Here is an 18,007-nt window from a genome sequence, read left to right on the forward strand (position 1 = left end):
GTCTAAGACATACTCAAATCTGAAGAGTATCACAGCCTCTCTAGGGACTGGGAGGGATACTAGTATCCTCCAAGTACCCAGAGCCTGGAGAGGTGAAGTTTGTGCTTTGGGGAAAGACAACTCTACTTGGATTCACATATAAACCAGACATTTGATGACATCAGTTCAGCTTCAGTGTAACAATGTTTTTGCTTTAAGAAATGATGTGATGGTAGGATGGCTGTCTCCCTGAAATTCTCTGGTGCCATACAATTTTACTTGATGTCTATTCCCTCAGATTTGCTATCACTTCATTTTTTGTTTTGGGTAGGTATTGATACACGTGTCCTGTGGTTGTTTTCTTCCCATTTCCCCCTCCACTCGAAACCAAAGTAATCCTCACCAACCTTTGCATTTCTATTGGTATATAAAGCATTTGTTTTGAATTCTGGAACTATTTTGACCCCCTGAGATTCTTGACAGTCTGCTTATCCCTGTGTCCATTGATTTCATACACGTTTTGTATAGAGAAACTGCTTCTGTATTGGCTGAAGCTCAGGGTATTTCTATCTAAGAAAAGCCATTGTTCTGAAGCTGAGAAAAAGCTTTGAAAGGAGAAGAGATGATGCTTCCTGGTGGCTCAGTCATTCAACAAACAGGATTCCCTATAGTGAATTCAAGATGGTAGAGTAGGAATTTTGCCTATAAAAGAGATCCTGCCAGATCTGGAGGTAAATTAAACTTGCATGTCATATGGACTATGTAGGGGCTTCCTTTTTATTAACAAGCAAACAGTGGCCCAAATCAGATTTGGGATCCCCAGGAAAGCTCTCTACTCTCAATAAAATGATCAAGTATTTAATTATCTGGAATGTGCAGAATATTGTTCCTCAGATTAAATCAATATTTCCTTTAGTCCTTTGCATTGTAGAAAGTCTTATCTCTATCAATTTAAAAGAGAAAAGAGAATATTATTTTATAAAGACAATATTTATATACAAATACCTGACAGGTCTCAAAGCAGCATTTAAATGTTTTATCAAAAACAGGTGTTTATTAAATAGACTGCAGCTTGGTTTTGTAGCCTGAAGAAGGTTTTGAAGTGGAATTCAAAGACAAATAATTATGGCTTCCTTCCTTCCTTCCTTCCCCCTTCTTTCCTTCCTTCCTTCCTTCCTTCCTTCCTTCCTTCCTGTTTAAAAAGAGAATCACATGATATTTATACAGCTGAATAATTATAATAATTATATAAAAGTAACAGTGAATGCTTACCATTGCTGACTATGATCATTTTTCCCCCCTGACAATATATTTGAAAATCTCCTCGCAAACATACATTTAGCTTAAACACAGATCTGGTCAAACTACTTCTTCCACCTACGGTTACATACTCTCTCAATCTACTCCAGTCTTTGCAAACCTGATGCCTTTTCCATGTTTTTACTATTACTTTCATTCTCCCCAAACAACATGCCAACTTCCATGGTGATTGGGATTGGTGCAAGCTCTGTCCAGTGTATTGAGCAGCATAAAAGTAAGGATGAAAAATTCAAGTTTCTCTTACTGATTGGAATGGTATATTTTGGTAAGCTACAAAAGGGATCTCAGCTTTTCTCCATCAGCTTTCTAAGTAAAAAAATGGAAATTACATTTTGAGTAAAATTCACTCTGCCTTCTTCATAAATTTCCTTGCACTTCTATATAAATCAAATTTGTTATATATCCCTATATTTGGAATCCACATATTCCCTGAATTACACTTTTTTAAAATTTTTGCAGGTCTGGAAGGAAAATGACAGCAGAAAACAGCACCACAAAAGTCAAGGAGTTTGTCTTTGTAAGTTTCACCAACAAGCCTGTCCTGAAGATTATCCTTTTTTTGGTGATCTTGATATTTTACATGGCTACACTGATGGGCAATATAGGAATGATTGCTTTAATAAGGGCCAGCCCCCAACTCCACACTCCAATGTACTTCTTCCTCAGCAATCTATCCTTTATAGATTCATTATTCTCCTCTGTGGTTGCCTGTAAGTCTTTAGCAAATTTCCTGGAAGATAAGAAATTAATTTCCTTTATTGGGTGTGCCATGCAGATGTACTTTGTCATAGGCTTAGGGAGTGCAGAGTGCTTCCTCCTTGTGGCAATGGCCTATGACCGATATGTGGCTATCTGCAAACCTTTGCTGTACCCAGTCCTCATGTCTCCCAGAATCTGCTTTCTTCTGATGGCAGGTTCCTATCTCCTGGGCTTTTCCCATTCCCTTCTTCATACCATTTTCACTTTCAGATTGTCTTTCTGTCGGTCTGAGATCAATCATGTATATTGTGACATCACAGCACTTTTATTGCTCTCCTGTACTGACACTCACCTAAATGAACTTCTGATTTTTTATGTGGCTGGACTGGTAGAAACAACTACTTTGCTAAGTGTTTTTCTTTCATATATATGTATTCTTGCCAATATTGTGAGGATCAGTTCAGCTTCAGGCAGACTGAAAGCCTTCTCCACTTGCACTTCACACCTAATTGCAGTTACCATCTTCCACGGGGCAATCCTTATTTTACATTTCCGACCAAAATCAAGCAATGGATCTCCCATCCAAGATGTGAGTGACAAAATTCTTTCTGTTTTCTACACAATTGTTATCCCTCTGCTGAACCCTTTGATTTACAGCCTGAGAAACAAGGAGGTGAAGGATGCTTTAAGAGGTCTTGTAAAAAAATGTCTAGACCTAAATTAGTAGATTTTTTTTAAAAAAAAATTTTCTGTAGTTTTTTTTCTTTTGGGTGGACTTTCCAGATATAGAAAGGGAATATTCTTTCCTGTAATTAATATATGTTCTTTAAAATGCTATGATATATTCTGCTTTACATGTACTTTATGGCTTAAGGCAGTGATGGCACGCAGAGGTGGCACGCAGAGCCATATCTGCTGGCATGTGAGCCATTACCCTAGCTCAGCTCCAACATGGATTCGTGTGCCGGTCATCTAAATTTTAGCTCACACAGAACTCTGGGAGGGTGTTTTTGGCTCCCAGAGAGCTTCCAAGGGGATGGTGGAAGGTGTTTTTACCCTCCCCTCAGTTTCAGGGAAGACTTTGGAATCCGAGGAGGGCAAAATACGAGTCTACTGGGCCCACCAGAAGTTGGGAAAGTTGGCCTCCCGAGGGCCTTCAGGAGGTGGGGGAAGCTGCTTTTGCCCTCCCCGGGCATTGAATTACGGGTCTGGGCACTCGCGTATGTGCGAGGGAAAAAAGGTTCGCAATCACTGGCTTAGGGTCTTTCCTTGGCAGGAAGCTAAGATGTAATGAAATTCTTTTGAAGTGGGGGGGGGGTTTGCAGTTAAATGTTTGTGGGGCAATTATTTCTATGGGTGTCTTATTCTGTATCCAGGTTTTGGTCCTATATAAGTTGTCTAAAGTCACTTCATCAATGGGCAGGAGAACAGTGGCTCACATAGTTAGGATGCTATGCAGATAATCAGCAGGCTTATGTTTGACACCTGTTGCTGTCATGTGGCATGGTTAGCTCTCATTACTTATTTCAGCTCCTGCTGGCCTAAAATTTTAAAGTGGGCAATCACAAGTAGATAGATGTGTACTACTTAAGGAGGCAGCTTAATGGAGACATGAAAGGAACCCCCAACTGGGCTTCTCCTAGGCAGCACTAATGTCATTGGCTGATCCCTTCAACTTCAGTGCTCCTTATTAGTGATGGGCGAACTGAACTTGCACAATTCAGGTCCCTACCGAATTTTGTGGTGTTCGGTATGCCAAACATGAAAAATATTGACTCCTTTTATTTAATGTTTTGAATGACCAAATATTGTTAAAATGTGTACACCACCTTTCATCAAAAACAACTTTCTGTGACTGATTGTACAGTAGTATGTATAGGATGTGCACTAACAAATTTGGAGTTACACCAAACATTCTTGCTTCTAAATTATTACTTCTTAAGCACTACATTTAGAAGTCTGGTTTTCCATGGCACAGATGTCAGAATAATCAAACTGTTATATCTATTATGTTTCTTTCCAAAGTAGAAATGAAGCCTAATTACCATCTATTCTCTGGATTTATACCAACCAATCCATCTGTTCAGTAATACTGGGTTGTTGTTTTTTGGAAAGCTGCAAGATTGTAGGAAGATCTCAAAGACAAAAATGAATGTTATAATATATGAATTAAATCCTGAATACAGCAATTTTGTACTTACTAAACATTTTAAATAATGAAAGTCAATTCTTTAAATAAGTTATTATGTTCCACTTACTGTACAACTGGTATTTTAATAATTTTAATTGCTGCTATGATTTCAACTCTTTGCATTTTGTTGCAGATCTTAATTTTATAATTCTCATCACAAAACCAGATTGTTTTGACATTGTAGAGAGGAAAACTATTTAAAAAGCGAATTTTTCATCCCAGGCTATAAATCCAATACCAATAAATTAGTAACCTAACTGACTGCTTTTTATGACAAACAAACTCTGTTTTATAAGGCCATTTCCACGTATTGTCTAATACTAAGAGTAAGAACATTATGTATTATTCAATATTTATGATGTAATTATAATTTATTGCTATGTAGTTAGAATCCTGAACCTGAATGCTGTTTTATAAGGGTTACAATTGAATAAAAACATGCGAATAACCTCTTTTTTCTGTTCTCTTCTTTTGGAAGATTTGCAAAAGATTGGATATTTACAAATTTAGATGTTTATGTGCTATTGCTTTGGATTGTGTTGTTTTTAATAATAATTGCTATAAATGTGTGCTACTCTGAATCAGATGCTGAGTGGAACAGTCATTATAAACAATAAATAGTTTCAGTTTGGGATAAAGGCCAAAGAAGTTTGTGCTTCAACATTCTTTCATCTTCTCTATCCAAATCTGTTTCTGATTTTTATAAGCCATCACCCCCAACCATTAATAAAACCAAGGAACAATCAATAATGTTGTTGTTGAAAATCAGAGGCAAATGATTCCCAAGACATTACGGGACATAATTTTATTAAAAATGCTTTGAATTATTGAAAACAGCTTTTCTCATATTGTTGAAATCCAGATTTATTGGAATAGAATTGTCATAATCTGCAGACAATATGAGAAGCGTCATTCTGGTTAGGATGATTTGAGCTACAGCCAAACAAATTGGGAAAACATTAGATTACAGAAGACGAATTTAAAATATTATTCCATGCCATGGTCCCACAGTTACTATAAGGTTCCTCTTTTACAAATGAGTGAAATAAGCACAGAGATTCACTTGTCCAATCTCATACATTAACATTCTTTTTTTTATTAACTTGGTAATCATTTTTTTTATATAATAGAGAATTGGTTAAAGAGAACTTTATTGGTCAATAATTTCATCTTGATAGACACAGAAGTTTGGAATAAAAAGCAAAATAATATTTTGGTCATTGTGTGTCTATAAATTTATGGAGGTCACCTAGGCTGAATCTAATAATTGCTTATCTCATGTGATCCCTGCAAAGACCCATTAGCTTCTTCAATATATAGAGCTCAGATCAGTTTAGGATAAATCGATCTGAGCATTTATCTCTTAATTTTTTTTTCATTTTTTTCCAATTTACATTACAATAAACATTTTAACAGTACTGTGTCATATCTCTCTTACAGTTATTTACATTTATTTCTATACATTTTTGTTTCTCTGTTCTAACCAATTATACCATTTATCCCACACCTCATATAATTATGTTTCTTCCTTGCTTTTCATTTCTAAGGTGAGCTTATACAGTACATCTCGGCACATTCTAATATGGATAATCATCTCATTGACTGTTATATTTTCGAGTTTCCAGCATTGAACATAAAAATTTGTGTTGCTGGTACTATGTGTAAAATGATATATGGTAAATGATTTAGCTTTTCTAGATAAATGGTCAAAGCAATGGAAACTGCAGTTTAATGTTTCCAAATTTAAAATAATGCACTTGGGGAAAAGGAACCCTCAATCTGAGTATTGTATTGGCAGTTCTGTGTTAGCAAAAAATTCAGAAGAGAAGGATTTAGGGGTAGTGATTTCTGACAGTCTCAAAATGGGTGAACAGTGTGGTCAGGTGGTAGGAAAAGCAAGTAGGATGCTTGGCTGCATAGCTAGAGGTATAACAAGCAGGAAGAGGGAGATTGTGATCCCACTATATAGAGCGCTGGTGAGACCACATTTAGAATACTGTGTTCAGTTCTCGAGACCTCACCTACAAAAAGATATTGACAAAATTGAACGGGTCCAAAGACAGGCTACAAGAATGGTGGAAGGTCTTAAGCATAAAACGTATCAGGAAAGACTTAATGAACTCAATCTGTATAGTCTGGAGGACAGAAGGAAAAGGGGGGACATGATCGAAACATTTAAATATGTTAAAGGGTTAAATAAGGTTCAGGAGGGAAGTGTTTTTAATAGGAAAGTGAACAAAAGAACAAGAGGACACAAACTGAAGTTAGTTGGGGGAAAGATCAAATGAGAAAATATTATTTTACTGAAAGAGTAGTAGATCCTAGGAACAAACTTCCAGCAGACGTGGTAGATAAATCCACAGTAACTGAATTTAAACATGCCTGGGATAAACATATATCCATCCTAAGATAAAATACAGGAAATAGTATAAGGGCAGACTAGATGGACCATGAGGTCCTTTTCTGCCGTCAATCTTCTATGTTTCTATGTTTCTATATATTGGAGTCTTTATCTTTTGATTATCTTTTGATAGTGACATTCTAAGGAATTCTCAGAAAAAAAAAAGTTCCTCTTTCTTTCTCTTCCCCTCTCACACATAAGAACATATTTCTTCAGATGAATAGTAATACCATAACATCATTTTTCTTTTTTAGACTCCGTATTTCATAACACACATCAAATAGATGGCTGGAGAAAATTGTACTCTGATGGAAAACCTCATTCTTTTGGGATTCACAGATCGTCTTGTCCTGAAAAACATTCTCTTTGTGATCTTTTTGCTCATCTATATTATCACTGTTGTAGGAAATACTGTTATTACTTGGGTTGTTAAAATCAATTCCCACCTTCAAACCCCCATGTATTTCTTTCTCAGCAATTTGTCTTTCTTAGATCTCTGTTATTCTTCTGTTGTCACCCCAAAAATGCTTGTAAATTTCCTATCACACCAAAAAATCATTTCATATACTGGGTGCATCTTACAACTTTACTTTTATGCTGGTTTAGTAACTACAGAATGCTATCTTTTGGCTGTGATGGCTTATGACCGGTATTTGGCTATCTGTAACCCATTCCTGTATACATTCATCATGTCTCGAAGGATCTGTATCTCTTTGGTCATCTTGTCATATTTCTCTGGATTCCTGAATTCTACAATCCAGACAGGATTTAGTTTACGAGTAACATGTTACAAAACCAATGTCATCGATCATTTCTTCTGTGATGACCCCCCTCTGAGTTATCTTTACTGTTCTGATATTTCACTCAATGAACTTTTGCTATTTACAATTGTTGGGTTTAATGAAGTCACTACCACATCATTGGTGTTTGTATCCTATTGCTGCATCCTCTTTACTATCCTTAGAATGGACTCTGTAGAAGACAAACACAAGGCTTTCTCTACTTGCACATCTCACTTGATGGTTGTCACCATTTTCTATGGAACTCTTCTCTTCATGTACTTGCGTCCTACAACTAGTTATTCCATGGACACCGATAAAGTAGTGTCAGTCTTCTATACAGTGATAATCCCAATGCTCAACCCAATAATATACAGCTTGAAAAACAAAGAGGTTATAAATTGTATGAAGAAACTATTAAAAGGAACAGTCTTTTCTAAATGAATTTTGTTTATATTAAAAAATAAGGCACTACAATGCATACATATTAGCGGGCTAAATTTCCATTTTTCAAAACAAAATACATTGATTCTTAAACACAAATAGGAATAGTTTGTTAATCGTATATTTTTCAAACAGATTGTGCTTTCGAAAGTTGTTGTTGTTGTTGTCGTTATTATTATTATTATTATTATTATTATTATTATTATTATTATTATTAATATTAATATTATTAATATTATTATTATTCCTTTAGCATCAACAAGCAAAAACAGATTCTTCTTTTTTTTTTTGCAACATCTTTCATTAGGAAGCATTTGTAAGCGACGGCTGAACTTCCACCTACCAAACATTTTGAAAAAGCTTCTGACATCTTGAAATATTATTAAGCATTCCCAGTTTTAGGAAATCAGTGGATCTAATGTTTTAGAAATATAAATATTTATTACAATTTCAATGCCTTACCTCAATTATTTTTTGTTATGCCTCGCCCTAGGAAGAAGTAAACATTTTGCCCCCTCCAACTCTCCAATCTGGGCCCCAATGGAATTTTAGTGTTAATATTTATTATTTTACTTATTATAAGCTGCAAGCAAACTGTTGGCTGTGGAGGGCTGCTCTACTCACTTACCTAGAAGTAAGTCACAATGAACTTAGGAGAGACTGTTTTCAGTTAGGCAGGCATAGGCTATCATGGTTAAGATCCTCTTTTGACATGGGGCCAGCTTAATCAAACCGATGTTTTGGGATGTCCGGCCTGGCCCATAAGCATTGCCTCTGCCAGGGACTCACAGCAAATAGTATGGAAGGAAACTTTAGGGTGATGTTCACAACTTTCACACAGCTGCAGAGGATGCTCCTCCTTGTCCAGCAGCAGGTGTGCCATGCTTTTGATGGCTACCGTGGTGCCCACTGAGAACATAAAGAACCCACTCAGCCACCCTGCCCCACCTGGCTGCTTTCTCTTCTGGTCATGGAGCAGGGTGCAACTGGGAAAACACTCCCCATCCGGGGGAATTGATCAAGAGGGGCCACACATGTCCCCCTAGCATTGCTCCACGCCTCCACAGAGGGGCACAGAGGGATTTTCCCATGTATTTTGCTAGAAAATGTACATAGGGCAGGCATGAAAAGTATGCACCCTCCTTACCATACCCAAGGACTTCTAATCCAATGGTGATGTCCATTTTGCTCTCCAAATTTATGGAGACCTAACCCTAAGTGTATTTTGCATGAATGGGATTTTCCCATGTATTTTTCAAGCAAATGTAGATAAAACAGGATTTAAAAAGTAAGCACCCTCCTAACCATACCAATAACTGCTGAGTCTATTTGTGATGTTCATTTTTCTCTCTGAATTCATGGAGACCTAAACATCATCCTAGGTGGATTTTCACAAATGGGATTTTCCCGTGTATTTTGAGGGAAAACTTAGATGAGACAGGTTGCAAAAATATGCAGTTTCCTAACCATATTGCGATTCCAGGGGCAATGTCCATTTTGCTCTCTGAATTTATGTAGACCTAACCCCAACCCCCAGTGGATTTTCTGCTAATAGAATTTTCCCATTTATTTTCCCAGAAAGAGATGGGAGTACAGTGGTACCTTGGTTCTCGACCACAATTCGTTCCAGAAGTGTGGTCCAGAACCGATTTGGTCGAGTACCGAATTTATTTATCCCATAGGAAATAATGGAAATGGATTTAATTGGTCCCCAGCCCCTGTTAACTCGCTGGAAACCAATTAAATCTATTTTCTTTATTTCCTATGGAGTAAATAAATTTGGTACTCCAAGCTGCAGGAAGGGTGGGGGCGGCTGCAATCCTGGCAGCTTTGGGGGGCTCCTTTTCTCAATGCTTCGTATTATTACCTGTAAGCAGCTGCAAAAACTTTCTCCTTCCCGGCGGCGGCTTCCCTTCGAGGAGTAACAGCGCCGGGAACGTCACGTAATGAAGGGAAGCTGCTGGAGTGGCGGCAACTGCTGAGATGGCTCCGGTGGCTTCCCTTCATCACGTGATGTTCCTGGCGCTGTTGCTATTCGAAGGGAAGCCGCCGCTGTTGTCGCCGCCGGGAAGGAGAAAGTTTTTGCAGCTGCTTACAGGTAATAAGAGGAAGCAATGAGGAAAGGAGACCCCCGAAGCTGCCGAGATTGCAGCCGCCCCCACCCTTCCTGCAGCTTGGAGCTCTTATAGAGCTCCTCAGCCCCCTGAAGCTGCTGGGATTGCAGCAGCCCCCGGCGGTAACATTTCGAATAATGAACAAAATTTTCTGTGGCTGTTCGGTATCCAAATTTTTGTTCAGATACCGAAGCAAATTTTTGCTGAAAATTTTGTTTGTTATCTGAAATGTACGAGAACCAAAGCATTCGAGTACCGAGGTATCACTGTAGTTCCATTTCTATATTTCTCATTCTTGATTCATACAATAATGAAATTCTGTAGGAGGAGTACAAAAAACGTGAATTACAGTGTCTGTTGACTGGAATTGTGATGTCATAGAAACATCCATTTGTTTTTCTCGGTCTGCGATGGCCATCTTCCAGAATGTGTAACATTATAGTATGCAATATAATTGCCTATCCAAGTATTAACCAGACCTGAATCTGTTTAGCTCTGGCACTCATATATGATCAATCAGATGCTGTTCACTGAAATATATCACAGCATACCGGTATTTGCATTTCATTTCATTTTATTGGTTTGGGCAATAGTAGGGAGGATTAGACAACTTTTGTGGAAAGGCTATACCACAGGTTTTCAAAACTCGTGGTATATCCCGCTTCCACCCCAGCCTCCTGATCCCTCCCCTTTAATTCTTGGAGCGTTGGTATGCTCCACTTGAAGCCGAGCCTTGCGGGTGGACAAGACCACCCTAACTTGCCCAAGGGGAGAGGAGATGAGGGTCAGGGGGCCATGTGCTAATCGTGGGGATGGCTTTCTGCTGCCGTTGCTTATTGTTGCCCACCGTCTCCCTTAGTCGTAGAGTCCGACCTCCAAGCTGACCAGCCTGGAATACTGGCTTCAAGTCCTCGCCTGGATCCCTCTTGCCTTGAGCTTCCCCTTCCCCTGCCCTGACCCTGAACACCGGTGCTGCTGCCGCCGCCATGGGAGACACCAGCAGCGAGTGTAGCAAATCCCCAGCTTGCCACCCCGTTGCCCCTGTGGGTTCTGGGGGTAAGTAAAACCAGGAATGAAGGAGGGAGGGAGGGGGAGGAAAGAAGGAAGGGAACATCTCCACTTCACCGAAAGTTGACTTTCACGGGCGGTCTTGGAATGTATCCCCCGTGAATGGTCTTGGAACATATCCCCCACGAAAGTCAAGGGACCACTGTAAACCACTTTGGTTCAGGGGACGATGAGATCATGAGTTCTAGATTCCCTTTGCCATAAAAGCCAGATGAGTTACCTCTCTCAGTCCAACACACCTCACAAGGTTCTTCTGGTGGAGAAAATGGGAGGCAGAAGTATTACGTATGTTTGCAACCTTACCTTAACTATTTCTAGACATACATAACTACCACACACACACACACACACACACACACACACGGGCTGTGGTAGCTTAGTGGATAAGACACTGAGCTTGTCAATCAGAAGGTCAGCAGTTCAGTGATTCAAATCCCTATAGCCGGGTAAGCTCCCCTTACTTGTCCCAGCTTCTGCCGACTTAATAGTATGAAAGCATGTAAAAAATACAAGTAGAAAAATAGGGACCACTTTGGTGGGAAGGTAACAACACCAGGGGAAGAGCCTTCTCTGTGGCGGCCCCAACCCTCTGGAACCAGCTCCCCCCCCAGAGATTAGAATTATCCCCACCCTCCTTGCCTCCTTGCTCCTTAAAACCCACCTCTGCTGTCAGGCTTGGGGGAATTGAGACACCTCCCCCGGGCCTATACCTTTTATGCATGGTATGTTTGTGTGTATGTTCTTTGCTTTTTCATAAGGGGTTTTTAGTGATTTTAAATTCTTAGATTTGGTATACATTGTTCTATTGTTGTTGTGAGCCGCCCCGAGTCTACGGAGAGGGGCGGCATACAAATCAAATAAATAAATGAATGAACAAACAAACAAACAAACAAACAAACACTCAGTGCACCTTCGGTGTTGAGTCATGCCAGCCACAGGCCCATGGAGATGTCTTTGGATAGCGCTGGCTCTTCAGCTTTGAAATGGAGATGATCACACACACACACACACACATACACACAAAATCACTTTAATGTCAACTTTCAGTATGCTATGTTTAATTGTGCATTTATCATACCCTGTATGCAATAACATTTACAGTTTAAATTTCTTTGCCCTAAAAAAAGCAACCAAATTATTCTGGTTTGTTCTTAAAACCCAGAATACCGAGCACACAATATACAGGCAACAATTCTTCCGATTGCATAAGGGGCGTGCATAAGTGCACCAGAGTGCCTTCCGTCCCCTGTCCTAATGTTTCTCTTTTACTGGTATCATGTATGTAAATATAATTATATCTTTGTATACCACCAAAACAACAAAGAAACAAACAAACAAACAAACATACATAATAAACAATTGTACTGCAGTGAATACATTCATTCTTGAGGGATTTACTACCACCATTGCACATATTTTTTTCCCTTTAAACAAGCCTGGTCTATGATTTTTTCTGAGATTGGTATACCTGATGATGTCCCTTGTCCAGATGTTGGAGTTTCTTATTTTGTTGACAGAGTCTCAGAGTGGATAGACTTGCATCTTTATTTTTTCTTCAAGTAATTCATTTAGTTTACATTTGGTACATGTCCTTTGGGGCTTCTATGGGCATGCATATACAGTATACATGAAACATACCTTGCAAATTACAAAACTGCCAGTCTCTTTTTCTGTGATTATGTTTTCAAGGCTATATTTTCATAGAAACATAGAAGATCGATGGCAGAAAAAGACCTCACAGCATATATGCTCCTCCGAAAATTTTAAAACATTTTAGAAGTTCATTTAAAATTTAAACATTTCAAATATTTTAAAAACCTTGAAAGATTCCCCCACCACCACCACCACCAATTTAAAAATTCTAAAAAAAGAAAATTCAGTTCCTCTCCTTTTGGGAGCCTCTTGTGAGTGGCTCAGTGGCTAAGAAAGCACTGTTTCGAAAGCATGTAAAAATAGATACAACCTTTGGTGGGAAGCTAACAGTGCTCTGCGCACCTTCAAAGTTGAATCATGCCATCCAGACTATGGGGAAGTCTTTGGACAGCACTGACTCTTTGGCTTTGAAATGGAAATGAGCACTGCTCCCTATCATATTATCATATTACCCTGGATTGCTGCAGCCATCATAAATACAAACTTGTTGCCAAGTGCCTGAATTTTGATCAAGTAACTACGGTCATAAGAATGAGAACTGGTTTTTGGTCACTTTTTTGTATGATATAAGTTTAAATGGTAACTAAGGGAATTGTAGTTCATGTATTCCCCAGTCTGCTCCAGAATTCTCTGTACTAAATCCAGGTGACTATTTCATCCAATATTTTCCAGAGATACAGTGTTCCCTCGATTTCCATGGGGGATGCGTTCCGAGACCGCCCGCGAAAGTCGAATTTCCGCGAAGTAGAGATGCGGAAGTAAATACACCATTTTTGGCTATGGGCAGTATCACAAGCCTTCCCTTAACACTTTAAACCCCTAAATTACCATTTCCCATTCCCTTAACAACCATTTACTTACCATTATTACTGGTATTCACTATTGAATAAGACACTTAGTGATCCTGATATTTATAAACATAATTATTTATTAACAATAATTTTTTTTTTGTTATTTATTCGCAAAAATTATTAGTTTGGCGATGACGTATGACATCATCGGGTGGGGAAAACCATGGTATAGGGAAAAAACCACGAAGTATTTTTTAATTAATTTTTTTTTAAAAAAAGTGGTATAGGCTATTCGCGAAGTTCAAACCCGCGAAAATCGAGGGAGCACTGTATTTTTTTTAAGGGCCATCTTATTATGAACTAAGTTGACAACAATAGAAACAATATCACAACACAGCAACAACAATAATGTTACATGTGCCAGAAGATGGGACTCCTCTTTACTCCTCTTTCAGCCAAGAGTAAAAAGAAAGGTTAATTTTGTCACACAGCCTATCAGGAATATGAATCCCAGGAGTTTTAAAACAAATAGCTAATTAACAGCATAATTCCTGGTAGACATAGTCAATTCTTCAGACGGGAGTCCTCATTCTAAGCCAACTTAGATAATTCTGAAAAGAATCGAAGAAGTGCATTTTGTTTCTCCTGAAGTGTTTGTAGGATACTGAGGTAAATGATCATATATTTCCTCAACCAATGTGGCATTCAGTGTCTGTTTAGACAAATACGACAGTCAATATAAGGATATGACAACAAAGGTAAACCTCTACTGAAATGTTGTGGTGTTTGAAATGTTGAGTTGAAATGTTTCCTTCTGTCTTCCAGACTATACAGATTGAGTTCATTAAGTCTTTCATAAAACTTATCAGGAAAGACTTAATGAACTCAATCTGTATAGTCTGGAGGACAGAAGAAAAAGGGGGGACATGATCGAAACATTTAAATATATTAAAGGGTTAAATAAGGTTCAGGAGGGAAGTGTTTTTAATAGGAAAGTGAACACAAGAACAAGGGGACACAATCTGAAGTTAGTTGGGGGAAAGATCAAAAGCAACATGAGAAAATATTATTTTACTGAAAGAGTAGTAGATCCTTGGAACAAACTTCCAGCTGACATGGTAGATAAATCCACAGTAACTGAATTTAAACATGCCTGGGATAAACATATATCCATCCTAAGATAAAATACAGAAAATAGTATAAGGGCAGACTAGATGGACCATGAGGTCATTTTCTGCCGTCAGACTTCTATGTTTCTAAAATCAAATGTATTCAATCCATTTGATGAAATATTTTTCAAGATGGTGGTGTAATTTTTCGACTCTAGATTATTTAAAAAAGAAACATTCTGGTGTGCCTGTGTGTTGATTCTGCCTAATCCTTATCTTTATTGGCCTGCTTACAAAAATGCCTCTCCAGTTAACCCTTGTTAACAGCTAATGGTTCTTTTATTTTTATTATTATTATTATTATTATTATTATTATTATTATTATTATTATTATTTGTGTTTTTTTACAAATATGACATACAAGAAAAAAGAAAAAAACATACATAGAGACATACACATATAACATTTGGGAAATGAAAGCTTCCCCACATTTTGGATATCTGATCTGAGAATTTTACTTCTTTTACATAATATTAATTTTTCAATTCTTTTATTTGACGTGTTGCTTTGCAGAGATTTTTATTTATTTCTTTATTGTTCTTTTCTTTAGCCAATCATAAAATTTTGCCCATGTTTCATAGTAATCTGATTCTTCTTTTCCCTCTAATCTTTTGGATAGTCTGTCCATCTCTGCACAGTCTAGTGTCTTTTTAATTATTATATTTTCTTCCGGTAATTTGTCTATTTTCCACTGTTGGGCATATACTATTCTAGCAGCTGTTAGTATATATATAACTAAGTATCTCACCTTTTTTTCTATTTTTTTTATTAAAAATGCTCAATAAATATAATTCTGGGTTTTTTTAAAATTTCTTCATTTACTATTTCTTTTAGCCAATTTGTTATTTTATTCCAAAACTTTTTTGCCTTTGTGCATGTCCACCATTGGTGGTAGAACGTGCCTCTTTCTTTTTTACACTTCCAACATACTGGAGAGGTTTTGGGGAACATTTGCGATAGTCTTTATGGTGATAGATGCCACCTGTAAAACATTTTTAATTGGTTTTCCTTGAATGCAGTCGATTTTGTCATACGCCAATTATTAATCCATAATTTTTCCCATTTTTCTAGTTCAATTGTATAACAGCTAATGGTTCTTGATACTATGTCCAGACTTACTGTCACCTGAGCTGCTCCTCTGGAGAGGATTGGCTTTCTAAAGAGGATGGGTGGTTTTAAGCTTTTTACATTGCTTTAGTGGTTCCTGACATTGTCCTTTTGGGGTGTGCTTCCAATAGGCAGAATGCAAGCTTGGCACTCTATCTGATTTTTTTACTGCCTTTCTGGGAGTATATGATCTTTCCTAAAATTTGGATGTTTTCCTTAGGATATCTTACGAGATGAGTGAGATCAGTTGATATCTTTAAGTAGTGCAAATGGATCAAAGGATTGCTTCTCCTGGGAGTGAAAGGGTGCTTTGTCAGTTCACTGTACACAGGAGTCTCTTGTCTATGGGTAGTCTTCAGTCATCTACTTTCATGGTTATCCCAAAGCAGTGGTGAGTTGCTACCGGTGAGGTAGGTGACTCCACATTGGTAGCAGCCACCAAATTGCACAATTTGCAGGTGACTGCTCCAATGCCAGTCCTTCGGGCACTGCCATTTTTTTCTGGAATTTAGGGTCTTTTTTGCTTCCTGCACATGTGCAGAAGCAAAATCTCATGAGGGGACGTGCAACCCCTCACAAGATTTCAGTGTGTTTTTGCTTCCTGCGCATGCACGGAAGCAAAATCACACTGGGGATGTGCACACGTGCATTAGCATAGCACACGAATGCACACAAGAATCTTTATGCTGCACGCACAGCACAATTCCCTTCAACTTTGAAAACGAATTTTACATTATTTTCTCTTTCAGGAAAGAATCAATTAAACCAGTGAAATGATTGGAGGAAACTGCACTGAGGTGAAAGAGTTTACTCTTCTAGGATTCACAAATCATGTAATGCAACAGTATGTGCTCTTTGTAATATTTTTATTGATTTATGTTATCACTATTGTGGGGAATATTGGGATTATTGTGGTTGTGAAAAATGATTCTCACCTTCAAACCCCCATGTATTTCCTTCTGAGCAATTTATCCTTCTTAGACCTTTGCTACTCATCTGTTGTCACCCCAAAGATGCTGATGAATTTCCTGGTACAGAAGAAAGTCATCTCATACACTGCATGTTTCTTACAGCAATACTTATACTGCTGTTTTGCAACTACTGAATGCTACCTTGTGGCTGTGATGGCCTATGACCGATATGTGGCCATCTGCAACCCATTGAAGTATACCACCATTATGTCCAAAACTGTCTGCATTCCATTGGTGGTGTTCTGCTATATAGCTGGACTTCTGAATTCATCCATACAAGTGGGATTTCGTTTAAGATTAACCTGCTGTAATTCCAACATCATCAACCATTTCTTCTGTGATGGACCTCCTCTGCTTCATCTTTATTGTTCTGACATACAACTCGTTCAGATTCTGCTCTTTGCTTTTGTAGGATTTAATGAGGTTGCAACTACATCCCTAGTAGTAATCTCCTATTGCTGTATCATTGTCACAGTCCTTCAAATGCGATCACTTGCAAGTATTTACAAAGCATTCTCTACTTGCTCTTCCCACTTGATTGTTGTCTGCACCTTCTATGGGACTCTCCTGTTCATGTACCTGCGCCCTAGTTCCAGCTATTCCTTGGAGCAAGACAAGATCGTATCGGTCTTTTACACTGTGATCATTCCTGTGCTCAACCCAATTATATATAGTTTAAGGAATAAAGAAGTTAGAAATGCCATGAAAAAAACATTTCAGAGAATAGCCACTTCCATGTAATTTGCAAACAAAATTTAGGAGAACATATTGATGCCACTTACTTGCCATAAATGCATTATATTTTTTATTTTTAAAAAATCCTTTGAAGTATCTACCATTGTTTTAGAGTTATTTTTTACTTGTCCTTCCAAAGATTTTGTACTGAGTTTCTTTTATGCATGCAATGGATGTTCTTTGTCATGTCACTGAGCAGAATAATTTATCTTAATGAAATCCACATTCCAATAATCCTAATCCAATAAACTTTTTCATGTTTCTAGAATGCATGGGGGAATTGCCAGCTATAAAGATCTTATAGCTTTCTGATGTCTGGGTGAAAGGAAGTGTTGGCAACCCAAACTCCCTGTGCCTCAAATTCTTATTTGAAACCCCATAACTGTGATTCTAGACCTGTATCAGGTGGCAAACTTTCTAGATCTTTGAGTGTGCTATGTTTAATTGTACATTTGTCACATCCATTATGTAATAAACACTACAATTTAAATATATTTACCCTAAAAAATCCACCCAATTACTCTAATTTCTTCTTAAAACCCAGAATACTGACCGTGCAATATATGGATGGCAACAACTGTACCTT

The 18,007-nt window shown here is 38.0% G+C and overlaps 3 protein-coding genes across 3 annotated transcripts; all 3 read left to right on the forward strand.

The window, feature by feature from the left end:
- The first annotated feature begins 1,771 nt into the window (after positions 1 to 1,771).
- LOC139166429 (olfactory receptor 5AR1-like) lies at positions 1,772 to 3,574 on the forward strand. Its single transcript, XM_070749978.1, has 2 exons — positions 1,772 to 2,703; positions 3,499 to 3,574. The coding sequence occupies exons 1-2, from the start codon at positions 1,772 to 1,774 to the stop codon at positions 3,572 to 3,574; spliced, it is 1,008 nt and encodes a 335-aa protein (XP_070606079.1).
- Positions 3,575 to 6,874: 3,300 nt separating this feature from the next.
- Positions 6,875 to 7,813, forward strand: LOC139158950 (olfactory receptor 5AS1-like). The gene has a single exon (XM_070736289.1). It carries the CDS (start codon positions 6,875 to 6,877, stop codon positions 7,811 to 7,813), a length of 939 nt encoding a protein of 312 aa, XP_070592390.1.
- Positions 7,814 to 16,488: 8,675 nt separating this feature from the next.
- Positions 16,489 to 17,427, forward strand: LOC139166477 (olfactory receptor 5AS1-like). Its single transcript, XM_070750112.1, has one exon. The coding sequence runs from the start codon at positions 16,489 to 16,491 to the stop codon at positions 17,425 to 17,427; it is 939 nt and encodes a 312-aa protein (XP_070606213.1).
- Positions 17,428 to 18,007: the final 580 nt, after the last annotated feature.

This window comes from Erythrolamprus reginae, chromosome 1 (assembly GCF_031021105.1).
Source record: "Erythrolamprus reginae isolate rEryReg1 chromosome 1, rEryReg1.hap1, whole genome shotgun sequence".
In the NCBI taxonomy this organism is placed as follows: Eukaryota; Metazoa; Chordata; class Lepidosauria; order Squamata; family Dipsadidae; genus Erythrolamprus; species Erythrolamprus reginae.

Excerpts from the sequence above, each read along its gene's own strand:
- LOC139166429 (XM_070749978.1), top strand. The coding sequence starts at position 1,772 with ATGACAGCAGAAAACAGCACCACAAAAGTCAAGGAGTTTGTCTTTGTA. Across the intron at positions 2,704-3,498 it reads TTAAGAGGTCTTGTAAAAAA|GGCATGGTTAGCTCTCATTA; the intron begins ATGTCTAGACCT and ends TTGCTGTCATGT.
- LOC139158950 (XM_070736289.1), top strand. The coding sequence starts at position 6,875 with ATGGCTGGAGAAAATTGTACTCTGATGGAAAACCTCATTCTTTTGGGA.
- LOC139166477 (XM_070750112.1), top strand. The coding sequence starts at position 16,489 with ATGATTGGAGGAAACTGCACTGAGGTGAAAGAGTTTACTCTTCTAGGA.